The sequence below is a fragment of the Tursiops truncatus genome, chromosome 2 (assembly GCF_011762595.2).
Source record: "Tursiops truncatus isolate mTurTru1 chromosome 2, mTurTru1.mat.Y, whole genome shotgun sequence".
NCBI classification, from domain to species: domain Eukaryota; kingdom Metazoa; phylum Chordata; class Mammalia; order Artiodactyla; family Delphinidae; genus Tursiops; species Tursiops truncatus.
In genome coordinates, this window is record NC_047035.1 from 155,821,515 (window position 1) to 155,839,832 (window position 18,318).

At 45.4% G+C, this 18,318-nt stretch overlaps 1 protein-coding gene across 9 annotated transcripts in view; it reads left to right on the top strand.

The window, feature by feature from the left end:
- Positions 1–18,318, top strand: part of CELF2 (CUGBP Elav-like family member 2) — a 525,704-nt gene that overhangs the window by 443,569 nt on the left and 63,817 nt on the right. For 8 of the 9 annotated variants that reach the window (XM_073801535.1, XM_073801536.1, XM_033852343.2 and 5 more), the window contains 2 exons: positions 7,619–7,753; positions 16,357–16,436. In XM_073801535.1, the coding sequence (XP_073657636.1) occupies positions 7,619–7,753; positions 16,357–16,436 (215 nt within the window). Of the gene's footprint in view, positions 1–7,618; positions 7,754–16,356; positions 16,437–18,318 lie in introns of those variants that run through there. The other variant, XM_073801537.1, reaches the window with a different exon arrangement.

Genomic DNA, 18,318 nt, shown 5'->3' on the forward strand with positions numbered 1-18,318 from the left:
AGCATGGCCGCCTTCCTCCGGGCAGCTCTGCACCTCATTAATTAGTCATGGAGCAGAAGCCGTACACTTAGAGATCTGCATTGTCTGCCAATGTAAATTATGACGGGGCTCTGCATCTCTCCACGAGGTATTTTCTTTTGCTAATTGTAGTGCATCCCATTTTCCGGCCCCATACACTAGACAGTTTCGAAAGAAATTCCACATCGTACGGTGTCTGTCGGAGAATAGATGTTGGTGCTTTCCCCACCGTCTCCTCACCAGCCACACACTTCTCTGCAAGTCTAACTCCCTTTTTCCTCCAGTAGGTGGTGTCTGTCGGAGAATAGATGTTGGTGCTTTCCCCACCGTCTCCTCACCAGCCACACACTTCTCTGCAAGTCTAACTCCCTTTTTCCTCCAGTACTTTATCGCAGGCGTGGCGTTGAATGTCAGAGGGTCTAAAATCCACCCCTGCTTTGTTGTGAGATCTTGGTCCAGTCACCTCACTCCTTGACTTGACAGTTATTCATCGATTACTTACTATGTACCAGGCATGTTGCCAGAGGCTGGGACTGCAGCAGTGAATTTTTAAAAGAAGAAAAGGACACAAAAGACACTGTCCCTTACCTGCTGGAACTCACATTCGTTGTCACTGGTTTCCGTATCTAATAATCACTTGAAGACCAGACTTTAATCTCCTCATTCATAAAATGGGATTAATGCTAATTGCCTCTCATAGATGAGCTTTTTTTTAAGACTCATAGAAGATGTTTGTGACATCTGTAAGATGTTGGTCAGTGTTCCCTGGCCTTTAGGGGCCTTCGCCGAGTGTGTCTGCCCAGGCAGAAGGCCATCTCCTCGTGCCGATTTGTTCCAGGAGTGTGTGTTACGATCTGTTCTCTTCCTCCTGGGAGAGAGGCGGGATGGATCTAGTATTTGTGGGATGAATTCCATCAGTGAAGGTCATCCTGGCGCATCCAGCCACCAGGAGATGCTCTCTGTCCTTTGGCCCCATAATTCTCCAAACCGTGTCAGGACACGGGCCATGGGATCAAAGTCTGCAGGAGGGGGTTCGTCTCAACCTTAGGCCATAGTGATAAAAACGTGACAGAAGAGAGAACCGAGTTGGAAATGTCTGACTTAAAATACCCAAAGAGTTGAACCGAGAAAGGGCTTCTTCTTCTGCATTTTCTCCTGTGCAGGTGCGAACCCCGACTGTCCACAGGATGGCTGCCGGGAGGGCTCAGAATGGTCGGCTGCCCTTGCTGTCCTCTGTCTCCTGTGGGCACTGAGGGTAGTGTTTGCTTTGGATCTAAAACCACAGCAACAGAATCAAACTGCCGTGGGCACACCCCATGTTGCACGATCTCAAAAGCCAAGCAGGATTGGGCTCTGTTTTACTAAGATGAGCAAATCCTAAAAATGCCATTTTTCAGGAAGCGCCCCAGGGTAGCAGGTGAAATCTATTTTGAGGAGCCCGGACTTGACCCGGACCCTGCACTTATTGGCTGTGACCTTGAGCAAGTTCTCTACTAACCTCACCCAGCCTCCATCTCTCCCGCTGTAAGAGGGGCTCCGGAAGCCTAGTCTGTGCTCTTCCTGTAAGGCCCGCCTTACAGAGTCATCATGCAGTTAACACCCACAGAGCTTGGCGTAACACCCGGCACGTAGCGTGCGTGCAGTCTGCTACATCGGTGGCCTAGCTCCAGCCAGTTGAGGTAGTTGTTTTGGTGTATCCTGAGAGCAGAGGCCAGCCCTTCCAGCCTTGGGCTCTTCCTGCCAAAGCTTAGATCTGTGCACCTGAAGGAAAACCCCCAAACCTTCTTGCTGGGCCAGTTGTCCCTTTGCTTGCAGATCTACCTTCATTTTCTGAATTTCCAGTAAAAAGAAAAAGTCAAATAGTGTAAATGGACCAAAAGCTGCTTTGAAAGAGCTCTTCTTCACAGAGGCTCAGAGGGACCCCCACCTTGCATAGCCATGAGCAGACTTCAGGGTTGTCCTTGGAAGAATCAGGAGAAAGGTATCATTTCCCAAAGCCAGGGATAAAAGCTGCAAGCCTTTTCTGATTTCACATGACATTTTTAACAGGTAAGCATAGTTTCTGCAGCTCAGAGAGCACCAAGATTTCTTTGGCTCAGATGCTCGAAATAGCTCCTGTGGTTGTGAAAGAAGTATAACGAGCTCTAATTGCACTTTTTTTTGAGTTTGCTGACATTTATGGATGACACAAAGGGCTCATCACAGTGAAACAGTTACTCTCTTCATTATCATTGTGTTCAGATTTCCCGAACTTCGTATTTGCTGAGCAAGGCTCATCACAGATTCATTAGTGATGGACAAACGAATTCCGGAAAAGCAATCACTCTTTTAAGCTTTTGTCCGTGCAGGGATTCTGACAAAGCCCAGAAATGTTAGTCTGCTGTATCTGCCCTGCACTTTACTCTCTTAACCGAACGGGCTTCTGAAATCTCCACAGCTTCCTAGAACCTGCCCTTCCAATGGCTCTGATTTCAGCTGCAGTCTCCAGCACATTTATGTAAACTCCTAGCATCTTCCATTTCTTATGCTTCTACTGCGCCAGGTATCCAAACAACGGATCCTCCTCTGGATTGGCAATACGATGTCAGGGACTTTGAGAAGAACACACTGAGTATATACCCAGATTTCAACAGCACCCACCTTTTTTGGTGATTTTTCCCTTACACCTAGTTGAGTGGATGGTACAGGAAGGGCATTGGAGGAGGCCTGGATTACTTCAGGGACCAGCCACACTCACACACACGTAGTCACTCTTTATCATTCTCTCTCCCATTGGAGGGCCTGTTTTCCTGCTTTTAACCTTCCATCACTATGCAGAAAAGGCAACCAGCCGTGCGAGATCGAAAGTGAAACGCAGTTGCTGGATCTGAAGTCGGTCCAGCAGTGGGTGACAAGGGAGTCGTGGCGGTTGCCTTTGGTTCTGTTTTTGGAGTCTCGGGAGCTGGAGCCAGTGTTCACTGTGAGGTCGCACTTCTGACTTGAAGGATTATTTTTGACTCTGTAGGCAGAGTATCAGAGCTTTAACCTCCAACCTCACAGCTTGTCAGGGTCCTTAGAGCCTCGAATCCAGAAATGCCATTTAAACGCCCGCCCACACACCGCCAATCTCTTTCCTCGAGGCCTCTGAAACCGCCCGTGGCTGTGCTTCAAGTTCCGAGCTCACAAGAGTCAGGATGACCCGACGTTGTCATCCTGGGGAGGGCGAGGCCTTTGGAGAGAGGAATCCAGGGTGTTCCCGTGCAGTCACTTGCTGATGTACTAGAAGATGAAGAAATCATTTTGAAATTCAAAGTAGAGAGACCCGTGGATTCGGAGGCCGTAATTAAATGCCATATGTTAGCACTAACACATTGAAAAGTTGTTAATTAATTCAGGCCGCCCCGAATCCAGGTGTGACTTTGACAGATTGTACACCGGTGTGTTAGCACAGACTTACAATTAGGGGGGTTTTAAAAAATGAAGTTTCTAGTCCCTGAACCTAAAAAAGTCCCCACTTGTATTTAATATCAACCCCTTCTCATTTATACCACGGAAGGGGAGCTGGCAGTGGTCACTGGTATGAATCCACTTTCAGTTCTGCTACTGTTATTGACGGCAGCACCCCCACCTGTGCAGCACGTGGTAGATGAAGTATTTCCCCTCATTCATTCATTGGTTATCCTAAAGGAAAACATACTTTTTCTTTAGAAGCCAAACAAGTCTGAGCTTCAGGGTGCGGGATGCTATAGTCAGCTATATCTTTTCTTTTCTTTTCTTTTCTTTTTTTTTTTTCTTTTCTTTTCTTTCTTTTCTTTTTTTTTTAGTTCCCCTAAAGCATTTAGCAGAATACTGTGAACATGGTAGGTTTATCTAAGCAGTTGGCATTCTTGTGGATTGAAAAAACTGGTGAGATACTTAACTGCCCGTGAATACTTAGGAAAAGCCCACCAGGAAATTCATCAAACATTGATGAAAAAGTTCAGTGATTTCAAGATAATTAAGTTTGTTTAAAATGTTGACAAAGCTGTTTAGCGATCTTAAAATGGGGATCCTAGGAATAAAAATTTTCACTGGAAGAGCGGGAAAACTCACTGAGAGGAAAGCTAGATCTTTGTAGCTATTCCCATTTTGCCATTAAAGCAAACAAGGCCCAACTGTGAAAACCACAGAGCTACTTCGGCTTGCAGAAGGTTGCCAACATCCAGGTTCCTTTATACATGCACACACGTGCCGACACACACACACAGGAAAGGAAGTTAGCGCTTTCAATAGCATATGGAGGGTGCAGATTTCCTTTTCTTTTTAGCTAATACTTGTTACTGAAAAAAGTGACAGTTATCTTTCATTTCCCTGCCTGAGTTTACCGCTTCATCGTGCCTAGGAAGTCAGGATTTCTTCGTAAATGGTTTCCATTTTTTGTAAATCCATCTTAGGAAAAAAGTCATACTTGAGCTTCTCGGGAGCTGCGCGTTTAGCTGACTATAGCATCCCGCACCCTGAAGCTCAGACCCTGAAAATGGTCTTCGCTAAATACCGTCATTATAGGTTTATCAGGGAAACGAAGGACCAACTGGGACTTTATCCTTTGCTTTTGTTTGAAAACCTGATTCTTCAGGATAAGAAGAAATACAACAGAAATTTTTTTCTACTGGTCAGGGTATCAGCCATAGCTTCCTCGTGGTAGGAGTCCCAGAGATGAGGGCAGGAAGGGATCAGGGCGGGGGGCAAGAACTACAGCTGCAAGTTTTCCCTCCCTCTGCAGCCCCATTTCCGCCAGTCCCATCCGTTCCCCTTCTGCTTCAGGGGAATGCCATGTGCCCTCAGGGCCACTGGAGTCCTCGCATGCTGAGGAGTCTGGCATCGCACTGGAGGTCAAAGGCTCCCGTTGGAAAGAAAGCACCTCTTCTGGGGCATCTGATGCTTCTAATTCTTAGACCCCAGTGTCAACACAGCCCTCAACTTACTATGCTTTCACCAGTTCCTAGTAGATCATTGGTAGTCCACTTACTCTGACAGGAGAAAGAAGGACTTCTTAAATTGAAAACTCTTCATCTATATAAAGCAAGTGGAGTCCTCAGCAGCCTCTGCTGAGGAATCAGAGCCAGTGACACCCCCTTTCTCCCTGAGGAAGCTCAACACGGGCGGTGGCCCTGGACCACCTGTGACCTTCCTTCTGCATCCAGCCCCTCTCTGCAGATGAAGCAGAAAATGGTCCATATTGTGCCTTCCTCCGTCCACCACAGAGACAGTCCTTATTCATTCCTGACTCTGCGCCTTGTTCGGTTAGTACGTGATGCGCCCAGCACACTACCAGTCCATCCGGACCCAGCCCGTGCTTCTTAAAGTCCGGTTTCAATTCCACATCTAACATCAAGCCTTTCTCAAACTCTGGCACCCGATCCGTAGTTCACAAGGATTGTGTAATTGTGGTTTTCGACCTGTATTCTTTGGAGCGCTCGTTTCTCTGCGTTGTCTTGGGAGCCGCCACCGGTGTGGAGAGAGAGGCTGGGTGGAAAGCGATGCTGAAGTCCATGTTCAAGTGCTTCCTTCAGCCAAAGCGTGTAACCAGGCTGCCTTCTCTCCACCACTTGAGAGAGAGAGAAAGGAAAGAGAAGAGGAGAAAGAATCAAGTGGAAACCTTCAGTCTATGGATGACAAGACTCAGGTCCACAGAGGTCAGCTCGTCCTCCAAGGTCACCCATCACCTTCATGGCAGCACTGGGACGAGGACCAGGGCCTCCCAGTCACAGCACTGCCCTACCCTCCCAGCCTCATCTGCCTCCTCTGGACTTGTCAGAAACACAGAAGAGTGAGCAGAACCCTGGGCCGAAGAAGGTACCAGATCCTGGCGCAGGTTGGGCCACCTCCTTGTAGAACGATCCTTGGCCAGATCCTTCCCCCTGCTGGGCCTTGGCCTATCTTCAGAGTCACACAAAACGTCTTCCACGTCTGTTACTTCCGGCCTGGGAGTCTACAACTAGGCGCTCTTAGCCCCTCAGCGCCACCCTTGTCCGATATAGTAGTCACGTGCAGCTTTTAAATTTTAAATGAGTTAAAATTACATCACATGAAAAATTCACTTTCTCAATCACACTAGCCACCTTTCAAGTGCCCAGTGGCCACACATGGTTTTCGCTACTGGGGTGGACGTCACAGACCAAACTTTCCCCTTCTCCCCGAGTTCTACTGGACGGAGCTGCTTCAGAGTAAGTGAGTCTCTGTTCCATTATAGATCTTCCGTCCCGGCTCCTGGAAGACACAGACCAGGGATTCTGACTTACGTACCCGAAGCAACTGGCCCTGGCAAGTCTAGAATACACTCTTGCCAGTTAAATGATAATGAGACACTTACTGTCCAGAAAAAAGAGTAAGAAAAACAGAAATAAAAGCCAATTAAATAGCAATGACAAGATTATAATACAGATATAAAATGATCCCGTAAGCTAGGACTTTCTGAAGTGCTGGTGTAGCCAGCTATCTTTCTTTCTTTCTTTCTTTTTTAATTTTAATTCTAAGAAATGGATTGAAAGGAAACATGGGAAATAAGCAAGACTTCTCCCTGAGGGCTTCTAGGACGATCTTTTGCTCTGTCTCCTACAAACGGCTCCAAACACTGTCTTGAAATCCATAATAATAGTGCCTTTGAGGCTGAGTGTAGGCCAGTTATCCTGAGCACAAGCATGTCAGTTTAGGGAAACAAATCTCCCCGGTCATCAGAGGTAAACCTTCCCTAGTCTCTACCCGCTGACAGCTTCCAAGGTTAGAATTTGCACGTTGTTGCCCTGACGCCCAAAAGGCATTTCTGTTCATCAAGAATCCTACCTCCAAGTGGGCAGAATAGCATTATTCCTTCCTTGTTCTTTTTTTGGTGACAGGTTTCACCCCGAGATTGGGGCCACCCTGACACGATTCTCAAATAACCGCAGCCCCACTCACTTGGCCACAGTTGCCTTCAGCTTTAGTTGTAAGGTGCAGACCACATGTGCTGACCTGGGTAGGGCTGCGTAGCCAGTGCTATGGACAGAAGGCCCCTTAACCAGCTCTCTGGAGAAATTCACATCTCTCCTGTCTCCTGTTCTCATCTGGACCAGTGGGGACAAAGCTATTTGAAATCAGGGAAGGAGAATGTTTTCTTCCACTGAATTCTTTGTGAAAAGTTTTGTTTATCAATTTTCCACTATATCTGCTTCTGTTATTTTTCCTCTCCTGATCTTTCTCTTTCACTGTCACTCAAGTTAAAAGAACATCTACCCAAAAAAAAAAGAAAAACATTAAAATCTGTATCCCAGAATATCTCTATGGGACAGTAGCATTTAGCAGTTACTTAGAACTTTAACATTTTAGTAAACATATTACTGCTTCCAAATGGGGAGGAAGGACTTAAAAACAGTGTTTCGTGTCCTTTGAAGATGTTTTATTAATAAACAAGCTCCCAGTGTTGGAATAGGAGCCGAGATGCCGAGCAAGGGTGGGGAGAGCAGAGACGGCACGTGTGGGGGAGGAAGGTGGCCTGGGTGTCTGAAGAGCTAGCCTCGGGACCCAGTCGGAGGTGGTGATGACGCATTGATGACGAGGAAGAAGGTGAAGTGGCCTTGGCTCATTCATTATTTCTCTCTCCTAGCCGTGGAAGACAGAAAATTGTTCATAGGAATGGTTTCGAAGAAATGTAATGAGAACGATATCCGGGTGATGTTCTCTCCATTTGGCCAGATAGAAGAATGCCGGATCCTCCGGGGACCCGACGGGCTGAGTCGAGGTGAGTGTGCTCTCTGCAGACTCTCTGCCCTTAAGTGCTAATTGGAGCTCTGTGTCCCAGTCAAGGTAGACATAGCTCCCACACGCAGCAAGAGGTCACCCTGAGATACGTCCTGCGGGACGAAGTTATCCAACCCAAACTTTTCACCATAGCTGGAATGATCACCTTTTATTTCTCAAGTCAAGAAGGTCCTAGTGGCAGCATATTAGCCCAGCTTATCACTGTCAGACGGGAGGCCCACAGGCTGCCCTGCCGTTACACATCCCTCTTCAATCTCAGATTGAAGGAGCTTTGGGAGGTATGAGGGAGAGATGCGGAGAGCGAGAGAGAATGTTTGCTGCTCGCATCTTAGTCTTCTGGCTTTCTGCCTGTGCCTGGGAGAATGCTGAGCGTGTGGACCTCTTGACTGAGAAATAAACCAAGAAAAAAGGCCCCTGTCCCCGCATAGTGCAGGTACAGACTCAGGGAAACCAGGCCTGTCTCAGGGCGTTAGGGTTTTATGGCAAAGAGCAGAGCTCCTGGAGTCCTAAACACAGGGATCCGTTAAGTGACAGAGAAGTGGCTTCGTCCAGAAGATTGTAGGTTCTTCTTTGTCACCGTGATAGAGGCAAAGTCTGGGGCTCCGAGTGCGGACGAAAACCAGTGTTTCCGCGAGCAGCTACACAGGGTAGCTGGAGATGACTCTCTTCTGTCCACGTTCACCTCCCCCTTTGACGGACCCACGCGCCTCCCTCCTTAAACCACTTATAAGGCTTGTCACCGTGTTCCCAGCCATCTGACTAGTTTCCTGAGTCAGCCCAGGAGGCCCAGGGGAAGATGCACACGGAAAACACATTTCTCCATTCTCGTAAGAAATCCGTCTTTTTGCAACGCAGAGAGGATTTCATTCAATTAATGGGGTTTCCAGGGCAACTTCCACAGGGCTAATTAGAAATGTCTTTACATTCCCCATCTCTGGTTCTGGGACTGCACTGCCCGCGCCCCATGTTGAAAGAAAAGGTTAAACCTCAAGTATCCAGGGACTAGTTTTCATTCATCTCCCTGGTCTTACGTAAACTCAGCGCCCTGGGAGGAAGAACATTTGTTCTTTTGACTTTTAGACATAAAGCTTCGTGATGCCAACTTCTAGAATCGAAGGCACAGGGAACAAAAGTTTTCCACCTACCTCCACCTCCAAAGCCCTGAAACAGAGGTGATCTCGGGGAAAACTAGGAGGGGGAGGAATGACTCCAAGCTTGTGATCCCTGTATTTTCTTCTGAAGGTGGTTTTAAAAAAAAAAAAAAAGGAGGAGGAGGCCTGGAAATGACACTTAACACTCGCTGAAAGATGGGAGTCTAAAAGCTGAGCAAGACATGATGTTGAGTGGGGCCCCCAAACAGCAGACCCAGTGCCTCAAGCTAATCTGTCACTACCACGTATGCCTTTACCAGTGTCACCCAAAATAGTTCCTTGTCCTGGGCACCCGCATCGCCTCTGGTTCCCATCCAGCCTCGCAGGCAGAAGGATACCAGGATTTCGATCCTGGGTCCCTCTGTGCCATCCTGGAGATACGCACCAGGAGAGCTTATCATCACATCTGATCCAGGAGAGGTAGATAGGCAGACAGACCAGGAGAGTGAATACCACGGGAAAAGGCAGTGGGGCTGAGGAAGGATTAAGTAGGCAAGAAAGACAAAAGAATATGTTTGCGATCCCTCTTCTGCCGCCAGTTTAGTAATAAGAACCACTGTTGTCTCCCTGTGACTATTCTCAGTCACAACTTGCGTGTTATCATTGCACTTTTGCATTTGCCAAGGTGTATGGCATGGAGAAAGAAGCGATAGGCATAGGGAAATGTATAGTGCCTTAGAGGTCAGTGACCCTGGGGCCCATCCCAGAACTTCTCCTGACATGAATCGTGGGCGTGGTCCATTCATTTTCCTGTCTCTGTCCTCAGTTTCCACACTCGAAAATGGCAGCAGTCTAGATATCTGCCCTGCTTGTCTGATAGGGCGTGATTAGCTACTGCCATGGTAGGTTTTTTGTAGAGCCAGGCCATCCGTGGTGTTTCATAGAGACCTTGACTGTGAAGTAGGAATGCTGGACTCCTGTTTTCCCTCTGCTGATTTACAAACTGACTCTCTGCCTCAATTTCTCCATCTGTCCAGTGGGGACAGTGATGAAGAGCATTGGTGCCTAGAGATCCTTGAGCATATGTTAGCTATTTTTGCAGATGAGATTTTTTTTAAATGGTCAAAACTTTCACAGGAAAGGGTGTCAAGACACTGTACTTGATGGGAGAACCTGACCAATTCCGTCTGCCATTTGGTTGATGAACCAGCCCTTGACACCAGAAGCAGCCTATTTCTGAACTGCTGGTTCAACGTAAAGAGTAGAATCCTCCTCCCTGCCCCCTGCTTTTTTTTTTAACAGAAAAATAATTTCTGATCTTCTGGCAAACGGATGAGAATTCCCTGTGGCAAAAAAAGAAAATACTCATTTATTCTCATTTGTTCTGAGATATAAGGACAGACAGTGTTGCATTTTTCAATTAGCAGGACCCAGGGACTCCTGGGTACTGGGGACTGCTCCTAAATCAGTGATTTGTTGAAAGAACAGTTCTCTTTCATGCTACTCTTTTGCTTTCATTAAAGAATTGGCGTTTTCAATCAAATATTAATAAGTGCGGCGCTGCAGATCAGGGGCGCTCAGCATTTCTGGTCTCCATGCCTGTTGCTGGCTCAGCTGTTTACAAAATAAGTAAAAATGAAGTGAAATGAAAGCTTGGCTGCTCTGAAAAGTACTTTGTAATACTAAACCAGGGTGTAAATTAGTCAGTAGGAAAGGATTTAAATCGAACCATTTGATTATAATGCGGGAGAGGTGCCCTTGAGTGGTTCACGTTTCTTGTTTTTGCTTTTGCCCAGTTCAGCTACAAGAAGGAAGACAGAGGAGGCAGTTAGTAGCCCTGGGTCCCCAACAGGCGTCACGTGTCGTTCATTCTCCGCCACATCAGTAGTTCACATTCCTACCTGGCAGGTGTTAACCTGAGGTTCCTCCAGGCTGTTGATTCAGTACCCCTGCCCCAGATCAGAGTAGTGGGCTGCCAGGACCCACATCTTTGTACCTATTTAGCCTTGCTATACTTTCAGTTAGAATCACTGTCTTTAAAAAAAAAAAAAAAATCATGATCTACACATTGGCAGGAAAGACTTTTAAAAGTCCCGTAGTTATTCACCATCACCCAGATCTGTATCATGTTTTAAGATGGGACCTCTCTGCCCCATCCCGCTGGGAAATTGTCATGCCTGTACGTGGACAGCACCTGCCAAGCCTGTTGAAACCACTCAACGAACGTTAGGACTCTGCCTCGCTTTACGCTGTATGCCCACATCTGAACGTGCATTTTTTCCCCTTTGGGGGCAGTAACCCATTCTGCCGTCTTTTTCTGATTTGGAAAACCTGGTTTGAGATGCCTTCACGCCCCTTATGATCCTCAGATCCTTCTGCAGTGGCAGATCTACCTCTCAGGCCCGCTGTGTGAGCCTTCATTGAGAAAGCAAGCCAGGGTAGCACAAGTCCACACATGGCCAGTGACATGAGATGTTTGCTCTCAGAATCTAAGCTTGAGGCTTCTGAGCCAACATATTTACTGGACAGTGTCACCTTAGCATGTTGATTTCCTAAAATACACATGTTCTCACTTATCCACAGTCCCACAGTCCGATTGGACTATTTGGTTACAGTCTGCCAGGTTTGCTGCACCATAGCAACAAAATATCTGTAACTCAGAGACAGTGAAGGGGTTGATTTCATTTTTCTTTCCCATAAACTGCAGTCAGATCTTCACTGCCATTTAAGGTAACCTTCTGCTGGTTTAAGAATATTCCAGCTGTGTTTATGGTGTTCCAGCATTCTCCTGCCAAAACCTTTGACAAATGAATTGGCGGTATCTTCAGGGATGTTAGCGACCACAGACTGGATTTAGCCATTAAATCCTCATTTATTTTCGTTATATCTGATCAGGATATTGGGAGAGGGCTTTTGACTTTTAAAACGTACATGGAGAGGACTCAGTTCTGATCGTGACATTTTAGTCTTGCCCACGTGGTACCCAAATGTTCAGATATGTGGAAACCTTTATCAGATGCCCCCTGGGTTATTAAATGCATCTTGTCACGCTGCTCTGGGTGCAATCTTCCAGCCTCATCTCAGGGATGAGATTTTTGCCAACTATTAAGTCCTAGTCCGCACTCAGCCTCAGGTGCCGTGAATGAAAGATCTCTCCATGCCAATTTTAAATAAACTAACCCAGCGTTGGGGATCGCACATTAGAGTATTATTTTTGATGCTCCAATGTTATACTCGTAGCATATGTTTAAACCCTGCCATTGCTCAGAAGATACTGAGAGGAAAAATTGGCTGCATTAAGATCTTTCTACAGCTGAAGAGGAATTTATAAACAAGTTTCCATAGGCTGAAATCTTCTCAGCCACACAAGTTATTTTAAATTATGCTTCCTTCAGTTAAAATATAGCAGCTGTTGCTCCTCTTTCAAAGAAGCAGCAGAAAAGCAAGAGACCCTGGCATCAGTGTATGTGCTTTTAAAAGTGCCTCTACTTTTTTCATTACTTTCTCTCTCTCTCTCTCTTTCTCTCTCCCCTTCTTTTTGATGCAGAGCAAGAATTCATCTAGTTCTCTCAAAATTCTCATGTAGCCTAGAGAAAAGGTAGAACACCTGAGTTTAAGATATCCTTTCAACTGAAATGACAAGTGTAATAGCTGGGTTCCAAAATCTGCTCTGTGCTTTCCTTAGATCCCGTCTGTAGGAGGAAATGACTTTGAGAAACCTTTCCCCAGTCAATCATTTATCTATTTTAGCAGCAAGAAGACAACCTCACTGAAATAGGAGGAGTTCAGCTCCTTTCATTTCTCTGAGCAATCTCTGACACTCTGAAAGTGGAGACAATAAATAGTGGCAGGCTAAATTACAGGTTGGACACATTTACGGAGGGAATTTTTGCCTTTTTTTTTTTTTTTTTTTTTTTTGCTATTATGTATTTGGAAGCTTTGAGACAGTAATATATGGGCTATCTTACCCCACCCCCAAAAAATAGCTTTATTGTCTTGGTACCTGTATTTTTTCCCTCCCAATCTAAGTTCTCCAGCATTTTGGTCAGTCACCAGCACGCGCAACAGTCTAGAACAGTTGAGGGCTGACCCTATAAGGTCGGAGCAGTTGTCCGTCAAGACCCAGTAGACTCTGCTGTACCCAGAAGCTCATCTTACAGAAGAGGACAACTGACCTAAGTCATTTCTGTCCAGCAGGAAGTCATCTGGCTGGTTTGTAGAAGAAGCCAGCAGCCCATTTTGACTGTAGGAGCTTGTGTGACCCTACGTTAGTGAAAAGTGCAGATTTGAGGGCCCACCCCAAAGCCAGTGTTTTCAGTGGTGCTGAAAAGAAAATGAAAATCTAGCGAGGACCTCCTGTTTGAGAGATGTTACGAAGGTTAACTGGCTACCAACCCATGGAACATTCGGTTCTGAAGTTGCTTAGCTTCATCCAGAGCGGCAGAGAGAGTGAATCTTTCAGCACGTGCTCCCATTTAATAAATGACAGTCATTTTCTCCCTTAAGTAATTGAACACAGCACCCAGTAGGGAACTTGACAGAGCCCCTAGGAGGCCAGTTCTCTCTTACTGCACCACTGCCGGTAGAATAAGAAAGTTAAAGGAGTCATCAGATTTGCCAGATCATTTTTTGGATGGGATGAGGATTGTATAATTAGAAGCATCAGTCAACCTTTTAATTGCAGGTTTCACAGAGGGGAAGGGGCAATGGTTCGAGTTTATAGAGAGATCATTTCATTGTTCTCTTGCTAAGACTTTGCTTTTGAGACCTGTTAATTGCTTGATCTTTCTCCCGAAGTTACTTACAAAAGCTCTGCCTGCTCTGAAATCGTGGTAGATGCATAAACTCTGCCTTATTGATTTTTGTTGACATTTTACATTTTTTTATGCATTCTTAACCTCCGTTTAGAAGCTGTGTTGGTTTGGCACATGCTCCCAGATAATAAGAGCAAGCAAAGTGAATGAAACAGGCTTCTTGACTCCTAAAAGCAGAGTTAGTGGGGCTTCCCTGGTGGCGCAGTGGTTGAGGGTCCGCCTGCCGATGCAGGGGACGCGGGTTAGTGCCCTGGTCCAGGAGGATCCCACATGCCGCGGAGCGGCTGAGGCTGTGGCCGCTGGGCCTGCGCGTCCGGAGCCTGTGCTCCGCGGCAGGAGGGGCCGCGGTGGTGAGGGGCCTGTGTACCGCAAAAAAAAAAAAAAAAAGGCAGAGTTAGTCTGGGCTTCCTATGGCCTCAAATATGCCTCCATTAGATGATTTGCTTGTGCCTCTACTGTAGCCTCCAGACAGGAAATGAAGGGACTTCCCCGGCGGTCCAGTGGTTAGGAGTCTGCACTTTCACTGCCAGGGGCAGAGGATTGATCCCTGGTCTGGGAACCAAGATCCCGCAAGCCACGCAGCACCAATTTTTTTTTTTAATTTTTAAAATAAAAACAAGAAAAATCTCTTAGCGTTATTTCCTCTGTTAATAGTACCACTGATCATCACAATCTTCAAGAGATACTACTTTGAAACAGATGGTAAACTGGGGACTCTGTCATTTTAGAGCTGAGTCTATTTCAGTATGGAGCCAGCAGAGGTCCTGTTGTAGATCTCACACACATCATCTAGATGCCTTAGAGAAGGCTGCCCAGCTGCTTCTGTTGATGACAGAAGCCACAGCCACTGTAGGTACAGGCAGCATGTTGAAACAGTCAGCTTCACCAGCTGCTGTAACGTCAGAAAAACCATAGGAGATAGCTTGGCATTCTTCGTGAGCTAGACGTCGGGCTTCAGTGAGGACAGCTTAACAGAGATGAATGAGAGGAACCTCCCATGTACAGAGAGTTTTTGTGTATTAAAAATTACAGCGTGATGCCAAAAAAAAAAATGCATTGACTTATTTTCATGACTGGTGGTGGTTGTGCTTTGGGGGTAGTGGGCAGGCATTGCTTTCTCTTACTGCTGTTTGATTGAAAGGTGCTAATACAGTATTGACTTGATAATCTCACCAGGTACCCATGCAGAGCAAACAAAGAAAATGTGTTTAATGGCTCCCACAGTGACTCCCATACACCAAGCCACCCGCTGGTTGTTTGGATATAGAATGTTCTGTTTGGCTTCCCAGCCACAGAGGCAACCATCTCACGTGATTGGTGCCAGAATTCCACTTCTGTGCACTCGCTCTGGGATGACAAGCTTCGGCCCCTCGGTGTTTAGATCTGCTTCATTGGGAAATCTTTTAAGTAGTAATAATAATAATGTTTTCAGGCAATTGAGTAGAACACTAAATTATTCTCTGATACCTAAGTTCAAACTGTGCAAGGCTAAAGAAGCTGAAAATCAATGCACTTTTAAAGTCATTAGAGATCATAAGTGAAATAGTCAGCGTTGCTTTAGCTAAGCTTTTAGTGTGCGGTGGTATTATTATAAAATCAGCCTGAATCTGCATTAATTTCACAGTCTTTTTCCCTGAGAAGCCCAAGGGTGCATGATGAATAAAATGTAAATTTCAGAAGGCAGTGCTTTTATTAGTGGAAAGGGCAGTGAGCCATGTAGCTGGAGCAGTGACCTGCATGGTAGCCAGCACTGCTACAAGAAGCAGGAACAAGCACTGTAGCTTCTAGTTATTTTACAGCTGGGGAGAAAAATAGCCATGGAGAGTTCTGTGGGTCTCAGGGGAGACATTCACAGAAATATACATTGTCTTCTGTATGTTACACTTGAGGTGGAATCTCTGATAAGAATCCACAAGTCACAACTTAAAGTCTCCAAGGTTTGATACAAATAAGAAATCCAATGCAAGTGTTTAAATTTTACTTCATACACACAGTTGACTATTCCCAGAGTAACAGAGCATTTGTTTTCGTTCATCATTAACAGTTACTAAGTCGTTTGTACAGGATTTGGGTATATGTGTTTGCATTTGAATAGCATGAGTGTATATTTATACATACATCTAGTTTTTAACTACCCAGAAGAGATGAGGTATATTTATTTGCTGACATTTCGAGCTGTTGGAATCTAGTTGCTAATTTGCCCTGGGTGTGAGGATTTTACTGTTTGCTGCTTAGAAAGCAAGGCTCATGTTTGAAATACAGAGCCGGAATGGGTAGATGCCCTAAGTCAAGACAGACAAGGAGAAAATGTAAAATCGCAACTTTTTATTTTAGAAAATGCAAACTAGGTCTTGCGCATTTCAAACCCCCTCCCCCCCCCCCACCCGTGGCTTAAAAAAAGAAAGCACCCAGCCTCCTTCCCCTGGACTCCATTTTAAAAATAAATAAACTAATCCATCAGTAAATCTTTCTGCTGTGGTCAGATTAGCAGGTCAGCACTGTAAGTAAAAAGCAACACGAGATAAAAACCAAAGAGAGAAGTTGTTGATTTCATGTACTACTGAGAACAGTGTCGTCCTGTGGCAGTTCTCGTAGACTGTGTTGGTTTAACAAGCGTCCAAACCTTTTGTCTTGTTGTTTTTTGTCTTTCCTGCTCCCTGTCCCCTTGTTTCCCACAGGCTGTGCGTTTGTCACATTTTCTACAAGGGCAATGGCACAGAATGCAATCAAAGCCATGCATCAGTCTCAGACCATGGAGGTACTGTATCATCTGCCCTTTCTTTGTTTTCTTTGTGCAAATGGTGGGGAATGGAAAGCAATTCTCTCCTGTGTGGATTGTTCACATGACAATCACAGATGTAAACTTTCACCATCTCTCTCTCTCCATTCATTCATATTCCTTCTTCCTTAATCTCTCTCCTCCTCCCTCTCTCTCTCTCCCTCTCTCTCTGAATTTTTCCCCTGATGACTGGAAATGCACTTAGTGTAAAACCTTCCACTTGCTCTACGTTCCTTTTTGAGCCTTTTATTGCAGTGGCCCAGGTCCTGCTGTGTAAAGTTCATGATGCAATTTAAACCGAGCATCCTTCTATACCCCAAGAATCAAGTACGTTCCCCAGCCCCAGGGGTGGGATGGGTAGAACATTAACAGACCCCATTCCAAATTGCAGCTGGCCCTGTGCAAAATCACAGGGTTCTTTCATTTCTTTTTTATTTTCTTTTTAATGCGGGGTCAAGTTATCTTTAATCGAGACAAACAAATTGTTTTTGCATCAAGAATGTTGGAGAAAGTTAAGACTTCTCCCACCTCATTGAACCAGTGCAAATGTTCATGTATGAGAGTCCCCCGAGAAATTAGATTTTCACCCTTACTAAAAAATGAACAATAACCAAGAAACTCAAAGGCTCAAATGTGATCTCCTAATGAGAGTTAGTGGCTTTCGGGGAAGAGAAATAGGCTGGCGTGGGTCCACAAATGTAGACAATGGCTCTGTACTTTGAGTCTGTGATTCGGGTCATGGCCTTTCAGAATTTTGCACAAAAACACTCCAAGAGTGATATGCTGTTACTTATTCTGTATTGTCTGATAGAATCCTTTGGGAGTGCATGTTCTGCTGTATTATGTAAACTGTATCTTTGTGTATGGGTGATCTTTTCTGGAGGTGGCTTTGTAGTGTTACCTGAAGTTAACGTTTTTCATCTTTTGAAAAAAAAATTGTTTTCAGTTTTATTTAATGTGCCAAAAAGTTCTTTATTGATCGTTTGAGCTTCTTTTTTGCCTCCACTCTTGGGGGGGTTTTAATTTTTTTTTTGTTCATTTGTTTGTTTTTTGCAATGCTGCATCTCCCGAAGCATGCCGGGAGCTTAGTGATCTCTATGGGTCTTGTTTTGTGGGCAACCTTTCTCTAGGGAGCCAAAGGGTGGGTGGAAGCGGGGGGTAAAGAGTGTGCATGGCATTGTCATTAAGTGTTTACTGTACTTTTCTGAGTTTTGATATCAGCATTGCAAAGCCTATTGTCTTTTTCGAACTTCCTTTTGACTTCAATATTCCTAACATATCTTATATAATCACTGTGTTTTCCTTTCAGTGCAATGCATTTTTAAGACACTCACACCCCCCTACGTGAAGGCAAGCTCAGGTGAAAATCGGCCACAATAAGAGAGAATTAGCAGGATTTGAAATGTCTAGGAATCCAATCTTGAACAACATGCAGTCACACACGTGATCATGTTTTTGTCCCCTCCCCCTACCCTTTCCCTTACCTTGGGGAGCTCCATTATCGGGGATCAGCCTGGTTTCCAGCTTCATATCAGTCTGGAGATGAAATGAAAGTACTGTTAAGAAAAAGGAAGTCTTGACCTGTATTTATTATCTTCCATATATATGTGTTTCATTCTTAAAGATTTTTATTTCCTGTAATTGAGCGATTTGTACCTAAATTGGTCTCACCTTAGATGATTTTGTAACCTCAATTCTTTCAGCTCTGTTGGAAACATTGCCACCCCAGTTCCTTCACCCAGGGCCCCCCGCCCGAGTGGGAGGTCTGTGTTCTCCTGGGTCCCTACGGAAGGAGAGCACGAGAAAATACAGCAGAACTGGGTATGAACCCGAACCAAGAAAATAACAGGCTCTCAGAGTG